The sequence below is a fragment of the Nymphaea colorata genome, chromosome 4, assembly GCF_008831285.2.
Source record: "Nymphaea colorata isolate Beijing-Zhang1983 chromosome 4, ASM883128v2, whole genome shotgun sequence".
In the NCBI taxonomy this organism is placed as follows: domain Eukaryota; kingdom Viridiplantae; phylum Streptophyta; class Magnoliopsida; order Nymphaeales; family Nymphaeaceae; genus Nymphaea; species Nymphaea colorata.
In genome coordinates this window covers 1851839-1878598 of record NC_045141.1, presented here as the reverse complement: position 1 = coordinate 1878598, position 26760 = coordinate 1851839, and the positions used below count along the sequence as shown (strand labels likewise).

At 40.1% G+C, this 26760-nt stretch overlaps 1 protein-coding gene and 2 long non-coding RNA genes across 8 annotated transcripts; 1 reads left to right on the top strand and 2 right to left on the bottom strand.

Moving 5' to 3' along the window:
* Positions 1-1256: 1256 nt before the first annotated feature.
* On the bottom strand, positions 1257-19900 carry LOC116252907 (uncharacterized). 5 transcript variants are annotated; one of them, XR_007573218.1, is made up of 9 exons: positions 18163-19900; positions 17045-17697; positions 16892-16974; positions 14626-15031; positions 13834-14552; positions 6511-6598; positions 6254-6334; positions 5041-5172; positions 1257-1391 (listed from the first exon to the last, which is right to left on the bottom strand). It is a non-coding gene; the product is annotated as an uncharacterized LOC116252907 (long non-coding RNA). The 5 variants fall into 5 exon arrangements; XR_007573217.1 differs by having other exon boundaries at positions 16892-17223; positions 17555-17697; XR_007573216.1 differs by having other exon boundaries at positions 16892-17697.
* LOC116252908 (uncharacterized) lies at positions 10164-13576 on the bottom strand. The gene is made up of 3 exons (XR_004172337.2): positions 11455-13576; positions 10845-10994; positions 10164-10264 (listed from the first exon to the last, which is right to left on the bottom strand). It is a non-coding gene; the product is annotated as an uncharacterized LOC116252908 (long non-coding RNA).
* Positions 19901-20036: 136 nt separating the features above from the next.
* Positions 20037-26548, top strand: LOC116252906 (uncharacterized). Of its 2 annotated transcripts, none has more exons than XM_031627523.2 (5): positions 20037-20275; positions 23723-23828; positions 24870-24990; positions 25938-26129; positions 26244-26548. In XM_031627523.2, the coding sequence occupies exons 1-5, from the start codon at positions 20145-20147 to the stop codon at positions 26390-26392; spliced, it is 699 nt and encodes a 232-aa protein (XP_031483383.1). In that variant the 5' UTR covers positions 20037-20144; the 3' UTR covers positions 26393-26548. The 2 variants fall into 2 exon arrangements, with proteins under 2 accessions (XP_031483383.1, XP_031483384.1); XM_031627524.2 differs by having other exon boundaries at positions 20040-20275; positions 26247-26548.
* The last annotated feature ends 212 nt before the right edge of the window (positions 26549-26760 follow it).

The following is a 26760-nucleotide window of genomic DNA, read 5'->3' as shown; positions in this document are numbered from 1 at the left end:
GACCCGATCCCCATTCGCACAAACTTAACAACATGTTCCATTTTTATGCAGTCAACATAAATGTTGGCCATGGAACACACGGAAAAGAGAGGACATACAATAGAGGGTATAAAAGCCTGACCCATCCTGTGGCATTATGTGGGGAACCATAGAATAGTGATCCGCAAAACATGATCAAGACCACTCGAAGCCCTCAACCCTCTCTCCACAGTCTCTCATCTTCATCTCTCCCCTCAATCTTCTTTCTCAATCTGACCTGCACTTCTCCTCTTTTCCTAGCGCTCTATTTTTTGGTGTTGGGCTAGACTCAGAACCACAACTTCTCTCTCATATAGGTACATAATGTCTTTATCTTTCTCACTTGCTCTGTTTTTCCCTTTGTTTTTAGTTGAGGCTCTGCGTCAACCATTGCCGATGCTGCCCTCACCACTGTTAATCCGTCTCTCTTTCTATCTCACCCATTCTCTATCTCTTTCTTTGCAGCCCTATCTATAGAATGAATAGTCTACAACCTTTCATACAAGTATGAGATTTCTCTCTCTCTGTCTCTCTCTGGCTGAGGAGATGCATTGCCAAGGTAGCCCTTGTTTGCCTTTGATGTTTTTTTCTCTCTGTGTCTGTCTGTCTCTCTCCCTGGCTTTCTCACTTTCAGCTGGCAACTAATGATATGTCTATGCACAACAAGAAATTATGTTTTTAAGATGGCAAAAAACTGTCGCCAAAAATGAAAAAATCATTGCTAAAAATTTGTAGCTATGGTTACAAACTATGCCTACAAATATTTAAAACCACACTCATTGGTTCTATGCTTAAAAACTAGTGGGCCCAGTTTCTTTTTTTAGCAATGGTTTTTTATGCTTTTCAAATATATATATATATATATATATATATATATATATATATATATATATATATCGAGAGAGAGAGAGAGAGAGAGAGAGAGAGAGAGAGAGAGAAGAACTGTCACACCCCAACACTTTGACCCTCAAATAACTTTTTTTTACCAAGAAGTAAAACATGAAGTGCGATTACACAACAATTCAAAAGAAGCTATGCACATCAAAAGACAATGTAGCAAACATTTCATTATATAGTAAATTCAGTTCATACAAAATTCATTTCATATTTCTCAAAAGAAGCTATGCACATCAAAAGGCAATGTAGCAAACATTTCATTATATAGTAAATTCAGTTCATACAAAATTCATTTCATATTTCTCAATAATATATATGAGAAAAATGCCCTAAAACCACAACATTGATGCATAACAAAAACAAAGAATCAATGAAACCAAAACATGACACGTTGGCACTACAATAGACCCAAAATCTCCCCAATAGAATATGAGTTGAGTCATCTTATCAACCTGCTGCCCCGGGTCCGTCAAAACCTGAAAAAGTAAACAACAGAAGGCTTAGCCTTCGCAGTATGGAAACAAACCAGATAGCTCCCTAACCCTCTAAGGTATGTGCTCAAATCTTGGATATAACAAATACGAAAACAAAACACTATCATGTCATGATAGGAGCATGCAGTCACATGATTTTTCATTGAAGCCCCTCACATATACCACAACATGTAGAGACCGCTCAATGGCCACAATTAACACATTTAAAAATCACATTTATTTCATGCATATTTACTTCCTTCACATACACTTCATTAACATTCTTTTCATTTACAATCACTTCATTTACAATAGCTTTAGTGAATTGACAGTTTTTGTGGGTGAAAACATAGGCACGTGCACACCACGAGTGACTTAAAGTCAGGAGACAACCCCTGTGGTGACCCAAAACGATATGGATCTATTCAAACTACAGCGGTAGAGCAATCAACCATAGATGTGTGAATTCTAAAGAGAGTTGCTCAGCCTTCCCTAGGACACCTAAGTTGGGAAGACGGGAGCCCAACACTCTAAGCATATCATATAACGATATCCTAGGGCCTTGCACTGCCTATGCTCCGAGCAGGCGAGACTAGTGGCGAGGGCTGGACATCTCTCAAATACATTGTCATGACTTACTGGTCTCTCATCTATTATTCTTTACTAACTTATCATTAGGAAAACACATTCACAAAATGACCGCTAGCACACAAGGTTGGTTCATTTCATGAGTGCACCCATACCTTAAGATACCTCCCTACTAGGGTAACACACACAATCAATGCTCTTAGCTAGCCATCATAACTTTATGGGTACATTTATCATTCAAATTCATTCAATTGCATCATTCAAATGTATACGAACCATATTGCAACATCTACATCAATCAAACATATCATTCACGTCTTACAAAACTTAGCCAATTCACGAAGAGTAGTCTCGGTCCATGATTGGCTCATAGTTGTCCTATGCAAATATCATTCTATGATGCTTTCTAGTGCACAACCGGGGTTGAGGAGATACTCGACTCGATACCCCATCTAATTTGTCCTAAACGGTTAATTGCTAAAATGCATGTGCTAGTAATTTAAGGACAATACACCGATCACATAATCATTCACTCACATACATTCATTCATGTAGCATTAAGCACTTATAACACACATATCCATCACAAACACAACATAGGATGCTACGATCTTGAAAAACATGCACTCTAAATTTGGCCCCCAGGCAAAGATTTGCCTGGAATGCCACCACATCTGCCGCGCGTGGCCAAAAATATCCAAAATCACCTCGAGCTTCAAATATTGTCGCTCATGGTCTACTCGACATGCTCGGTGTACCTGCAAAAATAATCATGCGATAAGATTTATACTCATTTCACTTTACAATCTATATAAGTACAAAATAGGATCATTGAGGCGTAGGTCATCGCCTCAAGCAACATGTAGTATCAGCCCATAACGCCTCCAATAGGTTTCTTCCCAACTCTTTGACGTTGTAACCAGACGTTTTAAACTCTGAGCTTTCGGTTCATCCTATCACCAAAATGTTTCTCACTTGTTTTCATAGTTGAGGCATCTTCCCAACATACATACTTTTTCCCAACCAACAATGCAAATATGCACATCGACAATAGCTTACGTTACAAGTTCACTAAAACGGTTCTAAACCTTCTCAACATTATCAATATCTCTACCATGCTCTATAACTGCTTCAATTATTAGCCCATCATGCTAAAAAATAATTATATACATAGATCCTCGTCCCTCCAAAATAGTCATAGACCTTTCCCAATATAGCAATGTCACTAACGTGCATTCTAAATCATTTAATCTTGAGTCTTACATGCTCAAATAATAATTATACATGCACTAACAAAAAATATCAGACAATTTAAGCTCGATTAGGCCTCGCTCACCCCACTCTTAGAGTCCTAACTACTGGAGTGTTCCCGGTAGCCGCACCAACCGCTTGACTAAGCACCAATGATAAAGATTGTTTGCTACCATCACCTCCAATGCTTTCAATTCACTGGTATGAGGGGAAAGACGCGTCCTCAAGCTGCAATCCAATCAAAAACACTAAATAGGGTGAGACTTAGCGAAATAGAGATCAAAAGAGGGGTCTACCGTTAGAAGAGGGCATCCAGTTAGGAGAAGTAGGTGGTTCAACTGATATTGACACGCACAATTAGGGAGAGACAACAACTGGGCATGAAAAAAAAAAGAGACAGGCGAGATGGAGAGTGTAGCGAGAGAATGCTCGGTTGAGGGTGAGAGACGCCGAGAGTGAGGAATGCTACGAATGGAAGGAGGCTGCGAGTGAAAGTGGCTGGCGGTAGAGGGAGAGTGCGAGTAGAGGGACAAGAGAGTAGCAAAGGAGGGAGGGAGTGCGGAAGAGAAGAGAATGGGCAGAGGGAATGTGAGAGAGACTAACGAGGGAGTGAGAGCTTGCGAGAGAGAGCGAGGGACTAAACAGAGAACTCGGACAGAGAGGGAGACAAACAGAAAACAACAAGAGGGAGAGGAGAAAAAGCAAGAAAAATCAGGACAGAGGGGGAGGCTGATAGGGAATGGCGAGGGGGAGAATGGTACTAGTGCGAAAAAGGGCAAGAAGATGGAGAGGACAGAAGAGACATGGAGAGTGCAAGCGAAGAAAGCTTGGGCAGAAGAGAGGGAGACAACAGAGATTGACAAGAGGTAGAGGGATAGAAATGCGGTAGTGGGTGAGGAAGAAGGAGGAAATAGAAAAAAAAAAGTAGAGAGAGATTGACAAGGTTAACTTGTGTGCCTCCACTGCCACCCTTCACCTCCATTGCCACCCTTCACCTCTGTCACTGCTGCCCTTCTTCCGCCTCTTGCTTCTTTGTGATGACTTCCCATCAGCGAGATGAGAGAGTGAAGAAGAGGGAGACGATGAGGAAGCCAAGGAAGAAGAGGCCCCATGTGAGGCTCTTCATGCAGGTGGGGTTCATTGTCCGAGTCTGGACCTAATCCAACCCAACCTACTCAAAACGCTGAACATTACAAGACCACTAATTCATGACTAAGAAGAGGCATTTTATTAATAAAAAATCTAGCATTTTAATTGAAAGCGGTGAGATATTTATAAGCCAAAAGGCAAAAACAGACAAAACAAAAGTGGACTGGCTAGCTCCACAGAAGAGTATAGAAGCATACTATTGCTGCATCCTGTGAGCATGGTTTCAGCAATGGGGCAATTATATCATATGCAAGGACATAATTCCACTAGAAATACAAGTAATTTAACAACAAACATGTGTTGAGAGGTATTTCCTTTTGATTAATCTAACCCAGGTTGTGTCTTGTTAACTCCCCATTCCATCATGAATGCCTTGTTGATGCTAATTAGATAATTCATATTGATGTCTCCTTCGTACCTTCCTAGCTAATGCCATTTTCCTGAAATTCTTCATATCTTCATTATACTGGCTTCAATTGTATTTAAAGCTTCCATAGTTGTAAACTATGTTGTGTTTGGGCATAACTCCTTCATTCAGAACTTCAAGAGAGACACCATTTTTCAAGGCTCTGATGGTCTGATCCCATTCATGTTGCAGTTATAAGAAGAACATAAGCATACAATTTATTTTATGAATTGGAAAATAGAAGGCAACTGCAATTACCTTACTCATTTGAGCCTTTACCTCGTTGAATGCCTCACAGCTGATGCATAAGCAACCATTCCTACCACCTCATTATGGTTATAATCATTCTGCAGCTTGACTTTGTATCTAATTTCAGAAGGGACTTTCTAACTACACACATAATAGAACAAGGCAACACAAGCATACAGGTAGCATGAGTTTGTGAAGCCAATTTATGAACATAGTAGCACAAAAAAGTGCAAGTCTATTTAGCAGAAAAGACTGCAGTTCTACCCTTATTTGTTGCATAGTAGCGCAGAAAAATTAATATGCTTAATTATACAGTTACTAATCACCTACACAGACTAAGCAAATGTGGATGTATAAAGACAGGTTCCATTTATTTTCTGTCAGCTGGCATCAAGAGTTTTCAAATTTAATTGGTTCATTTTGAATAAGAACATTAAGATAATGGTAGAGGTCTGTTCAAAGTGGGTCATACTATGTTTGACTGATTCAATGTGCCTTGACCAAATGGATTAAGACGTGAGTCATTGTGAGACTCCCCCAACCAGATCTTAATATGGTGAACAAAATTTTAAAAGCAGTCTAATAGTTGGCATCACATAACAAAAGATACACTATGTAAGTTCTGATGGTCAAATCTAAGATCATCCTTCTTTGAGGGATTTATTAGGATAAATCAAAAGACACAGAGAATGTAGAATTCAAATCAATGGAGTGGAACTCATAATGTAAAGTTTTATTCCACATCTTAGTTACTGATGGAATTCAGTTTCTTGGGTCTCACCTAACCAAATTGGACTGTGTTAGTCAGACCAACTTTTAGGGAAGACATTCACTAGCAAGTAGACTATTTCAGCTTTAGAAGTCTAGATCCATGATAAACTGATACCACAAAATTGAGTTACAAACAGCAGTAGTATCACCCAATCACAAACTGCCTGATTTACTTGATCAAGCTTGTTGATAATAAACCGCACATCAGGAAACTCATCTTTTAGTGGGGATAGAAAGACAGGAAGAAACTGCTCAATAGTTTCACCTTGTGTATAACAATCAAGTGAGGCGTAAACATCAAAATAATACTTAATATGCTGCACTAGCATATAAATAGAAAATACTAGCATATAAATAGCAAATGAAAGATGTCTTTGCCAGCCTACTAGTAAGAATCAAACAAAGAAAAACAAATGACCTTGTGCAATAATAGAGCATTCAAAAAATTCACCTTTTCAAGGACAGGTGCCGCACCCATTACAATTAATGCTAAAGTAGAATGTACATGTTGTCAAGAATCTGATGACAAGTCCTGGAAAGGAAAAAGGTACATTAGTCCTGAGCAATTAAAGATGGCTCAATTACATATCATCATTTAGTCCTAAGAGCAATTAAAGATGGCTCAATTACATATCATCATTTTTCCAAGACTATTATGAAGCTACAAAGGATTACATAGGAGAACAACCGAGTGCAATTTGTTATTACCATGGATGATGCAGCTTCATAGAGACCATATTGAGCAAACTGCACCAATTTTTGGTAGTCGGTCTATGATATTTGTCAATGGGCTTCACTGTTCACAAGCTTAATGTAAGAATCATTGAAACATTCAAAGAACTTTTGTTGAATACTTGCATACATTGTGATCCACCTATAGGATGATAAGATTTTAATACATAAAATAAAGTTAATCATCAAGAGTTTAAGCAACAAGTGAAACCTTAAGCACTCCTCACCTTCAACTAGTTTTTGATTTGATGAAAGCCCAACCTATAAATATAAAGGTAGCAAAACAAGTAAACATGTTCTTGTAGTACTGCACCCTTTAGTTGTTTTCTCTAGCATGCTGAGCTTCCCATAAAACAGACAACATTTTCTCATTATGAGAGGTTGTAAGTATGCTTGCTTTCAAAATCCCTCCCACGCACCACACCTCACCCAAGACTGCTTGAACTTCATCTCCCACCACTATTTTGTTCTATCTTTCATTGAGAAATGCTCCTTCATAAAGACATTCAATCTTTTTGCTAATTTTGTTTTTCATCCTTATGCAACACATTACCACCAATGTATTATTTTCATTAGTACATGGACATATTTGGTGCCTGTTGTGGTGATGGTTTGTATCATCCACCATATTATAATTCTACATTTAAAGAACCTGATATCTTGAAGATGGGACATAAACTGATACATTTAAGAACCCTACTTTGTCAAACTTCTATGACAGTTCATATAGAGACCTCATCATCCCCCACAGCTACAATGCCATTGAACAAAAGGGAAAAGAAGCATTTTTTGCGGCCACTGGTGTGCAGCTCCCGTTCAGTACAGTTTGGCTTGGAAACAAAGCATCTTGATCGCAATAACTTATAACCTAAAAAATGATCATAAATAGAACAATCAATCAAAAGGTATAACATTAAATAAATAGAATTACAAAGAAAATCTTAAACCCAACATTAAATTACAATGAATAAAAATATGACATCCTCACTGGCATAGTCTTCTATGACCTGTATTTCATATAAAAAAGGTTATAAGTTCTTAAATATGACAAATAACTAATATACATTAACTGAATTTAACCTAGGTTACATCATTTCCTTGCCGATCATTAGAGATGATTTTTTTAAAGATTTGATTTCTTCTATTAAAGTTTCTATTGCATGCTCCAAATTTGTGCACCCTTCCTCAAATGCACTCTAATTGAGTTTGTCTTTCTTCCAAAATTTGGCACTTTTAGTCAACATTGTTAGCTCTTCTGGTTGCTTCATTTGCTGCTCTTTTGTACTTAGCATATGATAAAAAAGGGCCAAAAATATCCTTTCCCTAGGGACCTGGCCCATATGCACTTGTATTAACACTTCTAATGAGAGGCGGGCCGGTGTGCACGGTTAAATGAAGCTATTTTCATGGATAGTTGATAGAGTCCACCCTTGTAGAACCCTCTAGCTCATTCCTTATCAGCTGCTATCTTTGATGACATAAAAGCTTCTGAAGTCTTGGTACCAAAGGAAAAAGACACACAACATTAGCAGAAAATCTTATTTACCTTATCTTGTTTGTTTGTGGTTAAGCATGGTGATTCACTCTTTACTTTCTACCTGGATGTTCCACAAAAGTCACATTTTTTTTTGCATCCTTCCAATACAACATACCCTGTTTTGGACATGCATCAATCTTCAGCTAATTGAAGCCCAAATCTCATATAATCTTTTTCATCCAATGATAAGACTTTGGCAGCTTTTTCTTTTGGGAAATGATTCATTCAATAGTTCAAGTAATATAATGAATGACTTAGTCAATCCATCCATATAAACATTTTATCCAAAACAGCCAAACCAAGAAACACAATTTACTGAACCGTGTGCAACCTCGGTATAATTCTTCCTCTGCATTCTCCAATAGCCTATTAAATGATTCAAAATTTGTAGTATGATTATTCATAGAATCATGCTCCTCTTCTTCTAACTCAATACCTGAACTTGATGCTATAAACATATCATATAACATTTCATGCATCTCATATGCATCTGACTCATCATGTCACACCCCGACCTTTTGACCCTCAAATAAATTTTTTTTCTTAAATATAAAGCATTGAGGTGCGAGTCAAAAATAAGGGAGCTATGCCACTCGAAACAATGGGGAAACTTTCATTTATATAACAATTTCAGTTCATACAAAATCATATCTATGTGTATGACAAAAATGTCTCAAACCATGTAATTGATGTCTAACAAAAAACACGACATCAATATAACCAATCAAGACGTGCCGACACTACAAAAAACCCAAAACCTCCCCAATAGGATGTGAGTAGAGCCATCTGTTTAACCTGCTGCTCCGGGTCTGCCAAAACCTGAAAAAGAGAAACAATTGAAGGTTTAGCCTTCGCAGTATGGCAACAAGCCAGGTACATCCCTAAACCTTTTAGGTATGAGCTAAAACATGAGATAATCACAATTATCGAAGCAAATCATCATCACGTCATGAAGAGCATAATCACATGACTTGACAAGAAGGCCCCTCACATAGACCACGACATGTAAAGGCCACTCATTGGTCACGATAATGCAATTCCAATTCACATGCAAGGCATGCATAAACATATCATTCTCATTTATTTCACTCACATGCACATCATTCACATACATTTCATTCATATTCTTTTCATTTTCATTAGCTTCAATGAATTCACAATTCCTATGTGTGCAAACACAGATACGTGCACACCGCGGGCAGCGTACAGCCGGGAGACAACCCCCGTGGTGGCCCGAAACAATATGGATCCACTCCCGCTACAACGGTACAGCACTCGTCTATGGATGTGTGAATTTCAGGGAGAGATACTCAGCCTTCCCTAAGACACCTAGTTTGGGAAGGCGGGAGCCCAATGCTCCAAGCACATCACACAACAATACTCTGGGGCCTTGCATCGCCTGCGCTCCAAACAGGTGAGACCAGTGGCGAAGGCGAGAGATATCCCAAACACAATGCCACAACCCACTAGTCTCTCATCTCTTATTCTTTCGTTCTTGTCATTATAATTGCACATTCACAAAATGATTGACTAGCTCATGAGGTTGGTTTACTTCATGAGTGCACCCACGTCTCCAATTGCCTCTACACGAGGATTACACATATCATTAACATTCTTAGCTAGCCAACATAACAATACAGGTACAACTACTCTTCAATGTCATTCAATTGTATCATTGCCCACGGCAATACATATGCAGCAATTCACAACATTTACATTCATAAAAGTTCACATCTTATCAAACACATCAATCACATCTTTCAAAACTTAACCAAATCCCAAAGAGTAGTCTCGATTCGTGATTGGCTCGTAGTTGTCCTGGGCAGTTATCATTCTAGGATGTTTTTTAATACACAATTGGGGTCGAGGAGATACTCAACTTGATACCCCACCTCATCTGTCCTAAGCAATTATCAATCTAGCATGCACATGCAATTGCGTAGAAATTTTTAAACAAAACTAATCACATAAGCATTAAACTCTCATGCATACATTCATTCAATCACTTTACAATCATTCAATCACATCACAATCTTAGGATCCAATGATCCTAAGAACACACATTCACAAATTGGCCATAGGCAGGGATTTGCCTGGAATGCCGCCATATCTGTCACGCATCCACAAAAAACTTCAAAATGCCTCGAGTTTCACGTATTGTTGCTCAAGGTCTATTGGATGTGCCCAGTGTACCTGTAAACATAAGCAAGTGATAAGATTTCTACTTATTTCGCTTTACAATCTATACAAGTGTAAGATATACTAATTGAGGTATGTCATCACCTCAAGAAGGTGTCAACGAGTAGTGTCGACCCACAAATCCCTCCAATAGGCTTATTTTCAACCCCTTGAGGTTGTCACCCAATGATTTAAGCTACATGCTTTCGATCAATCTATCATTAACACATTTCTCATTTGCTTTCTTTAGTTGAGGCGTCTTCCCCGCAATTAAGATTCTCAACATACAACGCATATGTACATCAATAGAAGCATATTTCCCAAGCTCATTAAAACGGTTCTAAACCTTCTCTACAACATCACAATCTCTACCATGGTTTCTAATTGTTTCGAACATCAACCCACCATGCTAAAAGATAGATATACACATAGATTCTGATCCTACTCAAAACAGTTCTAAACTTTCCAAAAAATAGCAACATCGCTATAATGCATTCCAAATAAACAAATCATGAGTCTAGCATGCTCAAATAATAATTATACATGGTCTAATAGATAAAATTCAACAATTTAGGCTAGATTAGGCCTTTCTCACCCCAATATTAGTGTCCAAACTGCTGCAATGTTCTCGATAGCCACCTCAAATGTTTGATGGAGTGTCAACGCCAATGATTGATCACTGCCTTCACCACCAACGCCTTCACTTCACTGGTATGAGGGGAAAGATGTGTCCCGAAGCTGCAAACTGACCAAACAGTGGCTAACTAGTTAGAAAAAGTGAAAATGAACTCTAGAGGGGGAGTCCGACTGAGAGGAATTGGTTCAGTTGGGGGAGGCAGGGAACAACAAGGGAGAGGGACTAGGTGCGAGAGAAAGAGGGTGAAGGAAACAAGAGACGGGGAGTGAGAGCTCGAGCACAGAGAGAGATGCGAGAGTGAGAAGGGGGCTGCGAGTGGGAGCAACAACACACGGGGGAGTGAGAGAGTGCAGACAAGGGGAGAAGAGACGGGCAGCGAGAGACGGTATGCGGACAGAGGGTCGAGAGAGCTGCAAAGGGGTGAGACAGTGCAAGAGAGAGTTGGCGGAAGAAAAAGGGAACATGCATAGAGGGGAGAGACAGACAGAGAGGGCGATAGTGCGTGAGAGTGGCAGAGGAGAAAAAGGAAGAAAGAAGGGACAGGGAGAGAGAGAGACCGATGGGTTACCTGTGGAACGCCGTCGCCGCTGCCACCGTTGCCCTTCCTCCATCGACCCAATCATCGCCGCTGCCACACCTCCGCCCTCCTCTTCTCAGACAGTCGAGCCAAAGGAAAAAGACGAAGTGGAAGACAAGGGGGAAAAAGCCCCCCGTGTCGTGCTCCTCACGCAAGTGGGTTCGGGTCCAGGTTTGGACCCGACCCGACCCACTTGAAAGAGGACGAGTGTTACATGATACCTTTCTTAAATAAAATTTCGTCTTCGAAATTTAGATCTTACCTTAATGCAAGAACAATTGTGGATACTTGTTTTGCATATCCTCCTCAAGTTCCCTTGTGCTCTCCTTCAACCCATAGTGTTGCCATTCCACTCTTACTAGAGGAATTCTCTTGGTGCGAACTACTTGCTCTTTTTGATCCACAATTGTAATAGAATTTTCTTTCATTGTCAAATCATCTTGCACCTAAATGCCTTGAAAATCAATCACATGTGTAGGATCTGGTACATACTTTAGAAGCATGGAAACATGGAAAACGTCATGAACATGACTCAAGTTAGGTGGTAGTGCCAATCTATACGCCACCTCTCCGATCTTTTCTAATATCTCAAAAGGTCCTACGAACCTCGGGCTCAACTTTCCCTTAACACCAAATCGAAAAACGCCTTTAGTAGGTGAAATCTTCAAGAACACATGATCACCAACCCCAAAAGCCAACTCTCTGCATCGATTGTCGGCATAACTTTTCTGTCTACTTTGAGAAATCAACAACTTCTTCCTTATCAATTGTACTTGGTCGGTGTAATGTTACAATACTAAAGGGTTTTCGATCTTGCCATCACCCATTTCGATCCAACAAGTTCGCGATCTGCATGGCCTTCCATACAAGGCCTCAAAAGGTGTCATTCAAATACTAGATTGGTAACTGTTGTTATATGCAAACTTTGTCAATTTCACATGTTTATCCCTTTTCAGTCCAAAACACAAGCACGTAACATGTCCTCTAAGGTTTGAATGGTCCTCTCAGATTGCCCATCAGTTTGGGGGTGAAACGCTGTGCTTAGCTTAAGTTTGGTACCCAATGCCTTTTGCAATTGCTCTTAAAACCTAGAGGTAAAACATGGATCTTGATCCACAATGATAGACTTTGGCACTCCATGCAATCTCACTATCTCGCTAATGTATAACTCTGCGAGACTTTCCAACGACTGACTAATTCGAATTGGTAGAAAATGAGCGGACTTCGTAAGTCGATCAACAATCACCCATATGGCATCATGTTGTCTCCTGGTATGAGGCAAACCAACTACGAAATCCATCGTAATGTCCTCCCATTTCCACATTGGAATATCAATTCTCTGCAACAACTCTCCTGGTCATTGATGTTCTGCCTTGACCCATTGGCAAACCAAGCATTTTGCCACAAATTCTACAATTTCGTGTTTCATTGCAGACCACCAAAAATTTCTTTTCATATTTTGAAGCATCTTCCTCTTGTATCAAAAGTTAATGATAACCCGTCCTCAGACAAATCTTGAAGAATACTTTTGCATTCTTGAGTTGATCAAACAAGTCTTCAATTCTAGGAAGTAGATACTTATTCTTGATGGTGACTTGGTTCAACATGCGGTAATCTATACACAAGTGCATTGTTCCATCCTTCTTCTTAACAAACAATACGGGTGTTCCCCAAGGTGACACACTAGGTCGAATGAAGCCCTTATCCAAGAGTTCCTGCAATTGCTTTTTCAATTCTTCTAATTCTGCAGCTACCATATGGTATGGTGCCTTAGAAATAGGCGCTATTCCCGGTAACAACTCTATCTTGAACTCCATTTTCGTGTTGGAGGCAAACTTGACAGTTCATCAGGAAACACATCAGTGTATTTATTCACGATGGCAACATCCTGTAACCTCACCAGCTCAGTCTCATTGGTCAACACATTGACAAAAAATGCAACACTACCATTTTCTATCAAACGTTTAGTCTTCAATGCAGACACCATTATCTTATCAGTTCGACTGGCTTTACGAGCTTGGAATTCCACAGGGTGCATCTCATGAATCAACAACTGTATCTGCTTCTTTCTGCAATCTATATTGGCATAATGCGCATATAGCCAATCCATGCTCAAAATCACATCGAATCCACTAAGATTTATGACCACCAATTATGCAGGTAGGTGATGTTGATGGATCTCCATGTCTACATCGGGTAGATACTCGCTACACGAATCTTGTGCATGCATAGGGCTAACCACTTTTATAACATACGACATCTTCCTAGACAACACTTCTAGTGAGGTGGCAAATTGACTAAATATAAACAAATGACTTGCCCATGCATCAAACAACACTTTAGCAATATGAAAACCAACAAGTAGTGTACCTTCGATAAGATCGTGTGCCTGAAGCTCCTTCACAGTAGTCACATAACACATCCAGTTATTTGTTGGCGTTAGAAGAATCTGCCTTGGGCTTCTTCAACTCTTTTCCCGTCCTCAAGGAGCAATCTTTGATGAAGTGTCACATCTTTCCACAGTGTAGACAAGCTCCGGTCTCCCGATAGCATGGCTTCCCAGGATGCACACGTGAACAAGTGGGGCACCTCGGTGAAGTCGGAGTAGCCACTGACCCCTGTGTGGCATCATTGCGGTTTGGCTTGTTCCGCCTAAATGTTCGGTCATTGTGCCTCTCATAAGGCTTTGCACTGCCTGCAAAGTGGTGGTGATTGACCTGCATTCGCCCACCGTGTGAGTGCTGGCCTGCCTTCTTGTGATAGTCCTTCTGTGTCCTTGCCTAGCCCCCCTTCCATGCATCTAGCCATAGTAATTGTCTCGTCCAAATCACAAGGTTTGCGTGACATAACTCTTCCTCACAACCCATCACACAAACCAAGTACGAATTTGTCTGCTCTGGCCTCATAAGTGGTATAGATGTGCAGGCAATACGCCTCCAAGTGCCGATACTTAATAACATATTATTCCAAGCTCAAATGATTGTATTGCAGTTCAAGAAACTCTTGCTTTTTCTTGTTTCTAGCATGCACTGGAAAGTAAGTGCTGAAGGAGGAATTCCTAAACTGCTTCCATGGGATCGACTGTTGACCTGCAAACCATATCTCACAGGTCAATTGCCATCATCTATTGGCATCATCTAACAGATAAGAGCCATAATTCACCTTGTCTCCTTCTGGCATCTTCAAAAGCCGAAAAATGTGTTCAATCTCTCACGTCCATTCATCTACCTTGTCTGGACTGCTATCTCCAGTAATGATAGGCGACTGCATCACCATAAACTGCTTGAATGATACTGTTGTTGCTTTCTCCTTAGGTGGTGCAGTTGTGTCTCCTATAGGAGATGCATGACTCCTTTGATTGCTGACCATCAACTGTACAAGAGAGGTCAGTGTCTGCAAAGTCGTCAGCAGTATAGTCTGCTAATCCACAGGTGGAGTCTGCCTTGGTGGTGTTTGGGCACCCACACTAATCCACTGGGGTATATGCATCTGAATGGGTCGAACTTGGCTCTCTTTGTGCCTTTGTTGGCGGCCCAGCTCGCTTTTTACCCCTACGTTGGTATTCCATCTGTACAAACAATAACCTTCATTCTCAAACAAAGTCTATGACTAATCTTTCAAATCAAATCACAAACATGTATCAGCACAATGTTTCAAAACATCAATTACATTACATACGTATACTTTACTGTAAAATCAAAACTACAGTAACAATTCAATCAAGTAACGCGTACCTCGACAACACTGCTTCACAGATAGTATTTAACTCACATCCACAGTGGGGTTTTGCCATAGTTCTGATACTAAAGCTATCACACCCCAAACTTTTGACCCTCAAATAATTTTTTTCTTAAACATAAAGCATTGAAGTGCGACGACACAACAATTCAAAAAGGAGGGAGCTATGCCACTCGAAACATGGGACAAACTTTCATTTATATAATAATCTCAGTTCATACAAAATCACATCTATGTATATGACAAAAATGCTCCAAACCATGTAATTGATGTCTAAAAAAAACAAAAGATCAATATAACCAATCAAGACACGCCGGCACTACAAAAGACCCAAAACCTCCTCAGTAGGATGTGAGTAGAGCCATCTGATCAACCTGCTGCCCCGAGTTCGCCAAAACTTGAAAAAGAGAAACAATTGAAGGCTTAGCCTTCATAGTATGGCAACAAGCCAGGTAAATCCCTAAACCTTTTAGGTATGGGCTCAAATATGAGATAATCACAATTATCAAAGTAAATCATCATCATGTCGTGACAGGACATAGCCACATGACTTGACAAGTAGGCCCCTCACATAGATCATGACATGTAAAGGCCACTCATTGGTCACGACAATGCGATTTCAATTCACATGCAAGACATGCATAAATATATCATTCTCATTCATTTCATTCATATGCACATCATTCACATACATTTCATTCATATTCTTTTCATTTTCATTAGCTTCAATGAATTGATAGTTCCTGTAGGTGCAAACACAGACACGTGCATACCGCGGGCGGCCTACAGTCGGGAGACAACCCCTGTGGTGGCCCGAAATAATATGGATCCATTCCCACTGCAGTGGTAGAGTACTCATCCATGGATGTGTGAATTCCAAGGAGAGATACTCAGCCTTTCCTAAGACACTCAGTTTGGGAAGGCGGGAGCCCAACGCTCCAAGCACATCACACAACAATACCTTGGGGCCTTGAATCACCTACGCTCCGAACAGGCGAGACCAGTGGCGAAGGCGGGACAACTCCCAAATATAATGCCACAACCCACTGGCCTCTCATCTCTTATTATTTCATTCTTATCATTATAATTGTACATTCACAAAATGACTGGCTAACTCATAAGGTTGGTTCACTACATGAGTGCACTCACACCTCCAATTGCCTCCACACGAGGGCTGCACATTTCATTAATATTCTTAGCTAGCCGTCATAACAATACGGGTATAACTACCTTTCACTCTCATTTAATTGTATCATTACCCACAGCAATACATATGCAACAATTCACAACATTTACATTCATAAAAGTTCACATCTTATGAAACACATCAATCACATCTTTCAAAACTTAGCCAAATTCCAGAGAGTAGTCTCGATCTGTGATTGGCTCGTAGCTGTCCTAGGCAGTTATCATTCTAAGATGTTTTCTAATGCACAATTGGGGTCGAGAAGACACTCGACTCGATACCCCACCTCATCTGTCCTAAGCAGTTATCAATCTAGCATGCACATGCAATTGTGTAGAAATTTTTAAACAAAAGTAATCACATAAGCATTAAACTCTCATGCATACATTCATTCAATCACTTTACAATCATTTAATTACATCACAATCTTGGAATCCAACGATCCTAAGAACACACATTCACAAATTGGCTCTAAGCAGAGATTTGCTTGGAATGCCGCCATACCTGTCTTGCATCCACAAAATACTTCAAAATGCCTCGAGCTTCATGTCTTGTTGCTCAAGATCTACTGGATGTGCTCGGTGTACCTGCAAACATAAACAAGTGATAAGATTTCTACTTATTTCACTTTACAATCTATACAAGTGTAAGATATACTCATTGAGGTATGTCATCGTCTCAAGAAGGTGTCAACGGGTAGTGTTGACCCACAAAGCCCTCCAGTAGGCTTCTTCTCAACCCCTTGAGGTTCTCACCCAATGATTTAAGCTCCATGCTTTCGATCAATCCATCACTAACACATTTTTCAATTGCTTTCTTTAGTTGAGGTGTCTTCCCTGCAATTAAGATTCTCAACATACAACACATATGTACATCAATAAAAGCATATTTCCCAAGCTCGTTAAAATGGTTCTAAATCTTCTCTACAACATCACGATCTCTACCATGTTTTCTAATCGCTTCGAACATCAACCCACCATGCTAAAAGATAGATATACATGTGGATTCTGATCCTACTCAAAACAGTCCTAAACTTCCCAAAAAATAACAACATCGCTACATTGCATTCCAAATAATCAAATCATGAGTTTAGCATGCTCAAATAATAATTATACATGCTCTAATAGATAATATTCAATAATTTAGGCTCGATTAGGCCTTGCTCACCCCAATATTAGTGTCCAAACTGCTGCAATGTTCTCGGTAGTCATCTCGAATGTTCCATGGAGCGCCAACGCCAAAGATTCCTCGCTTTCTTCACCACCAACGCCTTCACTTTACTGGTATGAGGGGAAATATGCATCTCCAAGCTGCAAATTGACCAAACAGTCAATAACTAGTTAGAAAAAGTGAAAATGAACTCTAGAAAGGGAGTCCGACTGAGGGATTGGTTCAGTTGGGGGAGGCAGGGAACAACAAGGGAGAGGGACCAGGTGCGAGAGAAAGAGGGTGAAGGAAACAAGAGACGGGGAGTGAGAGCTTGAGGACAGAGAAAGATGCGAGAGTGAGAAGGGGGCTGCGAGTGGGAGCAACAACACACGGGGAAGTGAGAGAGTGCAGACAAGGGGAGAAGAGACAGGCAGCGAGAGAGGGTATGCGGACAGAGGGTATAGAGCGCTGCAAAGGGGTGAGACGGTGCAAGCGAGAGCTGGCGGAAGAAAAAGGGAACATGCATAGAGGGGAGAGACAGACAGAGAGGGTGATAGTGCGTGAGAGTGGCGGAGGAGAAGAAGGAAGAAAGAAGGGACAGGGAGAGAGAGAGACCGACAGCTTACCTGTGCAATGTCGTTGCCGCCGCCGTTGCCTTCCTCTGTCGGCCCAATCGTCGCCGCTGCCACACCTCCGCCCTCCTCTTATCACACGGTCAAGCCAAAGGAAAAAGATGAAGTGGAAGACAAGGGGGAAAAAGCCCCCCCTTTTTATTAACTGCCCACTTTTCTAATTATATGTTCAATTAAATTCATATTTTATGCATATAATCTAACTATTTAATGGCCTTTTTATTTTTACAAATGCGGTAATTAAATGATGATGCCTTGCCTCAAATCTTATGTGGTATTCGAGAGAAGGATAATGGCCAAGATGCAGTCCGAGCAACAACACACATCTAAGAAGACTGGTTGTTGCAAGTTGTCATAGGTGTCTATATGTTTATAGTAACTCTACTCTTGTTGTCTTGGGGTCTATAGACTTCTTTATCCTGTTTTTGTGTCGATGTATGCCAACGTTCCTCCAACATGTGGAAATTTAATTTCTTCTTGTATTGATGTTATATGGTTTCATTTTTCTATTGCTGACTATTTAATGTAATATGTAACACTGATTATGTTCTTGTTAAACGGATCAATTCGTAGAAGTTGGTTTGGCTATATGGATATTCTATATATTTGTCTTATTTTAACATGATCTTGCTTTACCAAAATCTTAACAATATAAATGTATTGAACAATATAACAAGTTCTTTGTATAGGTTTTCAATGACATAATTAGAAATAGGTTTTGCATATTTTAGCAACATTTTAGAATAAACAGCACTAACAAATAAAATGTCTTTCTTATCAAACCATGGACAAAACAGACAACACAAACATAACACATTGCACAAGACACAAACACTAGATGGAATGGACAAAACAAATAGAATGGAAGACAAACGATGGATGGAAAGACAAGTCAGATAAAGCAGACAATACAAAACACAAACATTGGACAAATAAGACAGAACATAAAACAAACGCCAAACAGTACATACAAAACAAACATATACAAAAACAAAAACTAGACATAAAAAAATGTTGTGTTCAATCCTTAAAACTATCAAATAAAGGACAAAGAACACCATTGATAGGACTAACAAAACTACAATGTGGTAAACAAGGCCTCTTCTTGATTTTGTCTGGTAAGACGGTTATCAAACAACCTCTAAGGATACATACATTGAAAAATGAAGTAATTTGAAGTTAATCAACGACATCTACAATTTTTTATGAGATGCATTTAACAACCAAACAATAACAATCGATATTGCAAAACTAAATAAAGAGATGATACAACAACCAAGACAATAAGATGAATACAACCTATTGTAGCAATTATGTGTGTTAGGACAATAGTTATGCAAGGGAATAAAATGACTTATTTAAACATGATGGAATTAATGCTTGATAAAAGAAGATAGCGACATAACGCAAACAATATGCAGTTGGATCACCCTTGATCGTTCACGAATTGGCTAAACTCTGTCTTGTTCTTCACCCATGCAAATGGATTCTTTAATTCAATCGATCGGTTTTTCTGCTAATGTAATATTGTTGACTGTTTGTATGTAGGAAACTTTAATGGCAGATAATGTTTTATAGCGGGTGTAAAGTAGGTTAAAACATGAGAGATGTGTTACGTTGCAACGTGTTCAAGAGCATTGAGGTGGTTACCAGAAAGTTGTCGTACTATCAGGCTACTTCGATAAGAAAATTACAAGCTTTTAGGTTTGGTCGACTTTTTTTATTTAAGGCACTTATGAGAACGGATTTTTCCTGATACACACCACCGGCTTCTACGGGCCGCCCAACCAGTAATTTGAAATTCTATGAACAATGGATGGTGGTGTGCTATTCACCCAAAAAGTAGGCCGCTTTGCCATAAAAGGTGTCCCTCAGCCACCGCGCTCCTCCTCCTACACAACGGCAGCCGGCGTGACGGTCAGTGGAAGCCACAAGAAGCGCCGATCGGGACCACGGGATCCCCCTGATCTTGAGGGATGGGCTGGGAGGAACAGGTAGAAGAAGAAGAGGAGGGCGGAGGGATCCCAGATCCTTCAAGACTTAGTGTCAAGGGGAAGCCTCTCCGGAACAAGTCGCTCTCCGTCGGCTTCGACGAGAAGGGCCTCCGGTGCGTTCCTACTGTTTTGTTCAATTCCCTCCTCTTCCTCTTCTTACCCTTTATTCTGTTATATGGCGTTGTTCGCCATTATCTTGTCTTCTTTTTTGCCTTTCTTTTCCGATGTTCTTTTGTGCTGCGGTTGATTGCGTTTTGGTTCTTGGAAAATGGGTTGATTTTATTCGTTTTCGTTTTTTATTTTTCTTGCTGTTGTTGGAGCTCTAATTTTCTTGAAACATCATGCGCATTGTCATTGCTGAGGTTTTATTATTTTGTGTAAGTTTGGTTGCACATGACGAAGGCATGGTTTGGGGCCTTTTGCGGATAAGGGCTTTAAGGATGATTGAACATCATAATTACATTTACCTTCGGCCGCGCCCCCATCCCCCGCTTCCTTCGTTTTGTCCCATACTACAGTTGTGTTAATCTTCTTCTAGCGCGCTGCTCCGATCTTGTGGTTTCACTTCGGAGGAACTCGATTTTTATACTTAGGGCAGGAATCCGGACTGGCAAAAAGGTTCCTTGGGGCGCATGGACACCAGAGATGAATACCCTGCCTTGTTAATTTAGTGAAGTTAATGGAGCAGAGCATTTTACTTCCAGGAACCAATGTGTGCGGATTTCACTTAAGGTCGATTAGTATTGGTGCTCTCAAGCTCGCCAGTCCTGCTGCCTCGTGTCTAACTGCGGATCCATGTAATAACTCCTATTTATACTATATCTTTCATCGAATGAAATTAGTTACCCAGTTATATTGGATTTTATTAAACCAGCAATGTGAAATTTATGCCGCCAAGCCTTGAAGAAGTGATTGCCTATGTCTAGGGGTGTCGCCTAGTAAGGAGGGCCCAAGCAGTCCCTACACTAGATCGGCTGGTAGTTGTCCGGTGAGGTGTCCAATTATTTGAAGATAGCGATAAATGACAAGAACCCAAGAGAGAGAGGAATAAAACTTGATCCTTGTTTCGTTTCATCAAGATCTGTCCTCTAGGGTGCAATAGACTAGCTTAAATAAGAAAATCTTTTCAAAATGGAGACAATTAAGGCGAGAACATTTGGAATTTGAACAAACGTTTGAAAATTTATTAAGGCAAGGGCACATCTCCCTTGGAGAGTCAGGTGGCATGTTAGATCAAGTCGTGCCTTTGGCATTCGCTTGCTGGGCCTTGTGGGCCAGGGGGCAGAACTTCACACTTAGTGTGGGGATTGCAAGTGGATCTTATGTAGCTAGATGAGGAAGGCCACATCCACCTCGACACTTTCCACTTTGGGCATGATTATATATTCGTCCAGAGCGTGCGTCTTGTCTCCATCCTCGCTTGACCTTTTGAATGGTTCACATGTGTGCAGCCTCTATGCTCACTCTTCATCCATCTTAGCCACTGGTCTATGGCCAAGGACCCCTTGTTCAGATCATTTTAGTTGGAGTAAATAGGGTTGGATGGGGCTTGAGATAGGTCCACACTAACTTCTCCCCTGTTATAATGGTCTTGCTCCCAAGACTGTAGGGGAGGCTCGTTTCTAGCTCGAGGGATTTGATCTTTCGATGTTCTGGATTGAGTGCAAGGTGTCCATGGTCATGGGAGTTAAGTTAGAGTTCAGCTGGGGTAGATCGAGCGTTGTTGGTATGGGGTGAGGCATGCAGAGCATATGCCACAATTGGTTTGACCTTTAGCGCTTCCTTCAGCAGAAGCAATATAGTTGCCTACTGCTGTCGAACAAAGGGATAGCATGGGCATAGGCAGCCTTGTAGACACCTTGTTAGCTGCAACACTATCCTTGGCCAAGCTTGTGAAGGAATGACATTGTGTTGCTGTCGGCCGTCATACAATTAGGTGTTGATGGCCAATCTGGGACCTTCAGGTAGTTGCTTCCTAGAAAATGAGGTAGTTGTTGGCTTGTTGATTAGGCACACTCCTTATCGATGGAATATGTGGAGATGCTTTTGTTGTTGGCTTCATGTATTACAATCAATGCAAATGGGGTTGTACATGTATTGTGGTCATTGTTTGTGCTGGAGTTGCTCACACAAGGCAAGCACGGTGTTTTCCAGGCATCGGTTGCCAGATCGTGCTGGTTGGAGTTGGAGCAATCTCAGTTTTGATGTTGCATTGCTTTTGATGGTATTCGAATGTGGTGTTTGAAAGTTGAAGGGAGAATGGTTGTTCTTGCACCATTTGCTCAAGGGCTGATCTTGCTGCTTTTTCAATGATCATTTTCAATTTCTCCCCTAGAACATTGACCTCATGCACCAAGATATTCTCAGGTTTTAAGCTATGACACATGGGTGCAAGGTGTGGGTACTGGTGCAGATGCAACATGTTTTCAAAAAAATATAGGTGCATGTGCAGTGAAAATGTACATATACACACACACACACACACACACTTGTGTGTGTGTATGGATATATGTTATTTGTTATTTGTTTAGTAGTTGTATTTATCTATATTTAGTATTTACATATATATATTTTTTTGTATTAGAGCTATTTTAGCCAGCTGCACATATAAAAGGATTAGCTTTGGCCCGATTTAGCTTACTGCATCAACGTGCTGTGTCGGAGAAGCACCAATGTTGACAGGGTTGCGGCAGCCGTTTAGGAGCACTCATATGACATAGATTTTAAGGCATGTTGTGCTGTCGGAGATGTCCTTGCTTTTTCAAGTAATGTACCTCCTTGGTCTTCGTCCTTGGACTTGGGTCGACCTTGATGCCTCTAACAATGCATTTTCTTTAATGGTGTTTGGAGCTTGATAATTCTGATAACAACCCCTAAGATAGATGATAGATGCATGGGTGAACCATGGTATTGGTTCATTAGTTCATCATTTGGCCCACCATCAAGGCCAAAGTGGGGTTGCAGTCTTTGAAAAATCTTTTGAAAATTGGAAGCTTGAAATCGGCTGGTGAAGACTCCAGAGTCTTTGATACCATATGATTAGGATGCTTCTGAATGGCAAAAGCACTCACAAAAGAAATAAACAAGCAAAGAAGAAAAGGCAGAAGATGAAATAAAAAGATAAGGAAAGAAAGAAATAAGAAAGAGGCAAAATAAGACATAGATAAAAAAGGAAAGAAGGAATAAAGAAAGACTGAAATAGGGGAAGAAGAATGAAAGAAAAAGGATGGAAGTGTAAAAAGAAGAAAGAGCAGAAGAAGAAGAAGAAAAAGAAGAATAAAAGAAGAAAACCTAAAAAAAGTCAGCCTACTCAACCTGCATATTTTCGCTTACATTGACACACCATACCGCGGTGGTTGGGTGATGTTTCAACTACATAGTTCTAAATGCCTGTTATTCTTCTTTGTCTTTCTGAATCTGCAAGGAGAAGGTTTTCTTTCAAGATGATAAGTCTTCTGTTTCGCTAACATCTTCACTCCATTTGCAATTTGTGGGACTGCCTTGTTGTGTTTACTTTTCTTCTTATCAATTTTTACATCCTAAAAGGGAATTTCAATTAGGGATTTTATTACTGGGTTTCATAAGCGAAAGAAGAGAAGGCAAAAAGAAGCTCAGCAGCAATTAGAGGAGAAGGCAAGAAAATTGCGAATTGAACAACGGAAAAAGGTATGATGCTTTTCACTTGTTTTCCTTAGATTTTCTGAAGTTATGGAACTGTTGGTCGACCTAAATGGATAGATGTGATTTCCATTTGTGTATGACTGAATTAAGAGGTCATAATGTATACTATATACAATGTCGTACATTCTCTAAGGTTGTGGAGCGGTTGGGGGCTTAAGTAAATAGATGTGGTCTGCAACTGTTTACTTTAGTGAGGACTGACTGAGTAAGAAAGGCAACACTGAGTCAAGAGGTCATGATGTTAAGACAATATTCAGTGGAATTTAAAAGCCAAATACCATGATTCAGTAAGATTCTGAAAAGGAATTTACATGAACACGGGTAAGTTTGGAGTTTGGACCATGTATTTCTGGATCTTACATATGAAAGCCACACCTAGGTGGTCAGACTTGGCTGCACACCCTGCATTGTGAAGCTGTAGGCTGGTACATGATAATCTGGGCCGTGCTTAACCTCACAAAATACATGTTGACCAATGTTGTAAAAATTGGCCTGACTTTTCTGATTTGAATTGAATTGGTGACATCGTTGATTCACCGACCGACACAGGTCTGCCATGTGTTATACTCTATTCATTTATGCTATTTTTATGTAGTTTAAAGTTTTTTTATTTTTAAATTACTTTTATATCATTTTTCATCCATTTTTAAAATGAAATATAAATATATAATAATAGTTTTTGCTAATTTTTAACCAATTCAGCTGAATCATTAGTCTGCCTGATTCGATCAATTTCTAGTTTCAATACTGATTGAGACAACTGTTTTTCTACTAGATCTCTTCGGTGTTAAAGTGAGCTGCAAAAGGATGTATGGCTGTGCATGATGTGTGTTTTCATTTTTGAACCCATAATAAGTCGAATTTATGCAATATTGTAGTAAAATCAGGCATGCTTTCGTTTAATAGACCAACTACATGTGTATGACATGACTAGTTTGTCTTTTTGTGTATTATCTTTTTTAAAAAGAAAAGTAACAAAGATTGGACTACCTCACTATGATTGTTTGATTGCAATAACTTCCACAGAAGAAGCTGGAAATACAATTAGCTTATGGTGGTGGACCAGTGAATCCTGGCACAGTTCCAGATGACCCCCGTAACGAGATTGAAGAAGATGGTGAAGATTTTCATGGTCCATCAATTACCGGTATGTTTGAACCGAAGTTCCTGACCAGAAAAGTTAGTAGTCAAAAGTGTGCCTAGGCGTTCCTCGGGTGCTCACCTTGTCAACTAGTCTGGGCCACTTAGGCAGCCAAGTAAAGAATTGTTAACATTTTTTTCCTCTTACTTTCTCCTTCTACCTTTATTTTTTTTCCATCTTTTTTCTTCTGATTTTCTCCCTTTTCTCATCTTTTTTTTTTTTTTCTTTTTGTTCTTCTCTTTCTCCCTCTTATTCCTCGTTTTTATTGCTTTCATATGCTGTTTTCAGCTCGCCTTGTGCTTTTGACTACTAAGCCAGGGAACAGTCGTGTGTGTATGCATCTTTCTAGATGCACAAATATATGTTTGTACTTGAGTCCTCTGCGTGCTTGTATAGTGCTGTCTTTGCATGTCCCTCTACCACTTTGGGATGGGATGGGTTTGTGTGGGATATGTGTGTGTGTGACAGAGAGAGAGAGGGAGTGAGACATTTGGTTTGGTGTAAGGATCACGAGTTGTTGGGAAAAAACCGATAAAGTTATTTCTTCAGTCCATTGTGGCCAGACCTTTTATTCGTATCAGATTTGGGTTGGAAGGTATTGCATTGTGTTGATAGCTTAATATTCTTCTCGACCACTGTTTCATTTACATGGTTGTGCACTTTGATGAGGGTATGAAAGATGCCGAGATTATACTGTCTACTGTTGTGTGATAGAGGTGTTGGATAGTTGCACAAACTTGTTCCTTCTGATACATGTAGGCACTAGCAATTGGTGGTTCAGAAATAGGAGGAACCTACTCTCTTTCTCTACTCACCCTCAAATTCCTTGATTCCCTGAAACTTTGCCTTGGGCATGTATTGGAAAAAAAAAATCCAAAGTGATCAAATGCACTGATTTTTTAAGCCTTAATATCTTGTGTATCAATGTGGTCAAAAGTTCTTATTGTGTGTAGGAACTACTGTCTACAACAATGGGTCCTCCACCATCACTGTGACAACTAGTGAGTTGTGTGGAGAAGAGAACAAGGATGTTCACATGTGGGATCATGTGGCAGAAAGGCATGCAATCCCTATCAAAGAAAGGGTCTTGAAGGTGATTAAAACTCATGCAAAGCTTTCAAGGAAAGCAAATGTGCTAAAGCAAGGTGAGAACATACTTTTCTGTAATTTAAAAGTCTCTGTCCCCTCAATTGTGGTAATCATTTTCTCTGGAAATAATTATTAGAAAAGCACCTAATTATCTTTCTATTGTACTGTAGCAGGTAGTGCGAGGAAACCTGGGAAGGGTTTACAGAGACATGGGGGGGAAAGGAAAGGGATTAAGGGTTCAAAGAAACAGGTAGGCAAGTGGGAAAATATGGCCCATGGTTCCAGGCAGGCCAAGGGTAAAAGGAAAGTTAGAAAGTAGTTGCTACGGCATGTTCAAGTCCTTGTTCCTTTTTTCTCCTTTTGATTCATATGGTGTGAGGGGAATGGCATAAAATTGTAAAAGTAGTCCACTGCTTTTGAAACTCAGTTACTATCAATGACTGCTAATCTAATTTTAGAGATGCTGTTATGGCTGCGATGGTTTCAACTGAAGTTTTTCATGTTGGACCTTGTGGCAGGTTTGGTCACCGTGGTCTGGTCCCCATATGGGTTTTATTATACCTACTATAACGCAATATTCGATCTGTATCATGTCTGTGCGTTTGAACCAGGACTGCTGTTGCTTCAAGCTGGCAGTTCCTCCTAACCGAGTCTGAGAATAGTGTCAGTAACTTTTTCTGCTTTTCA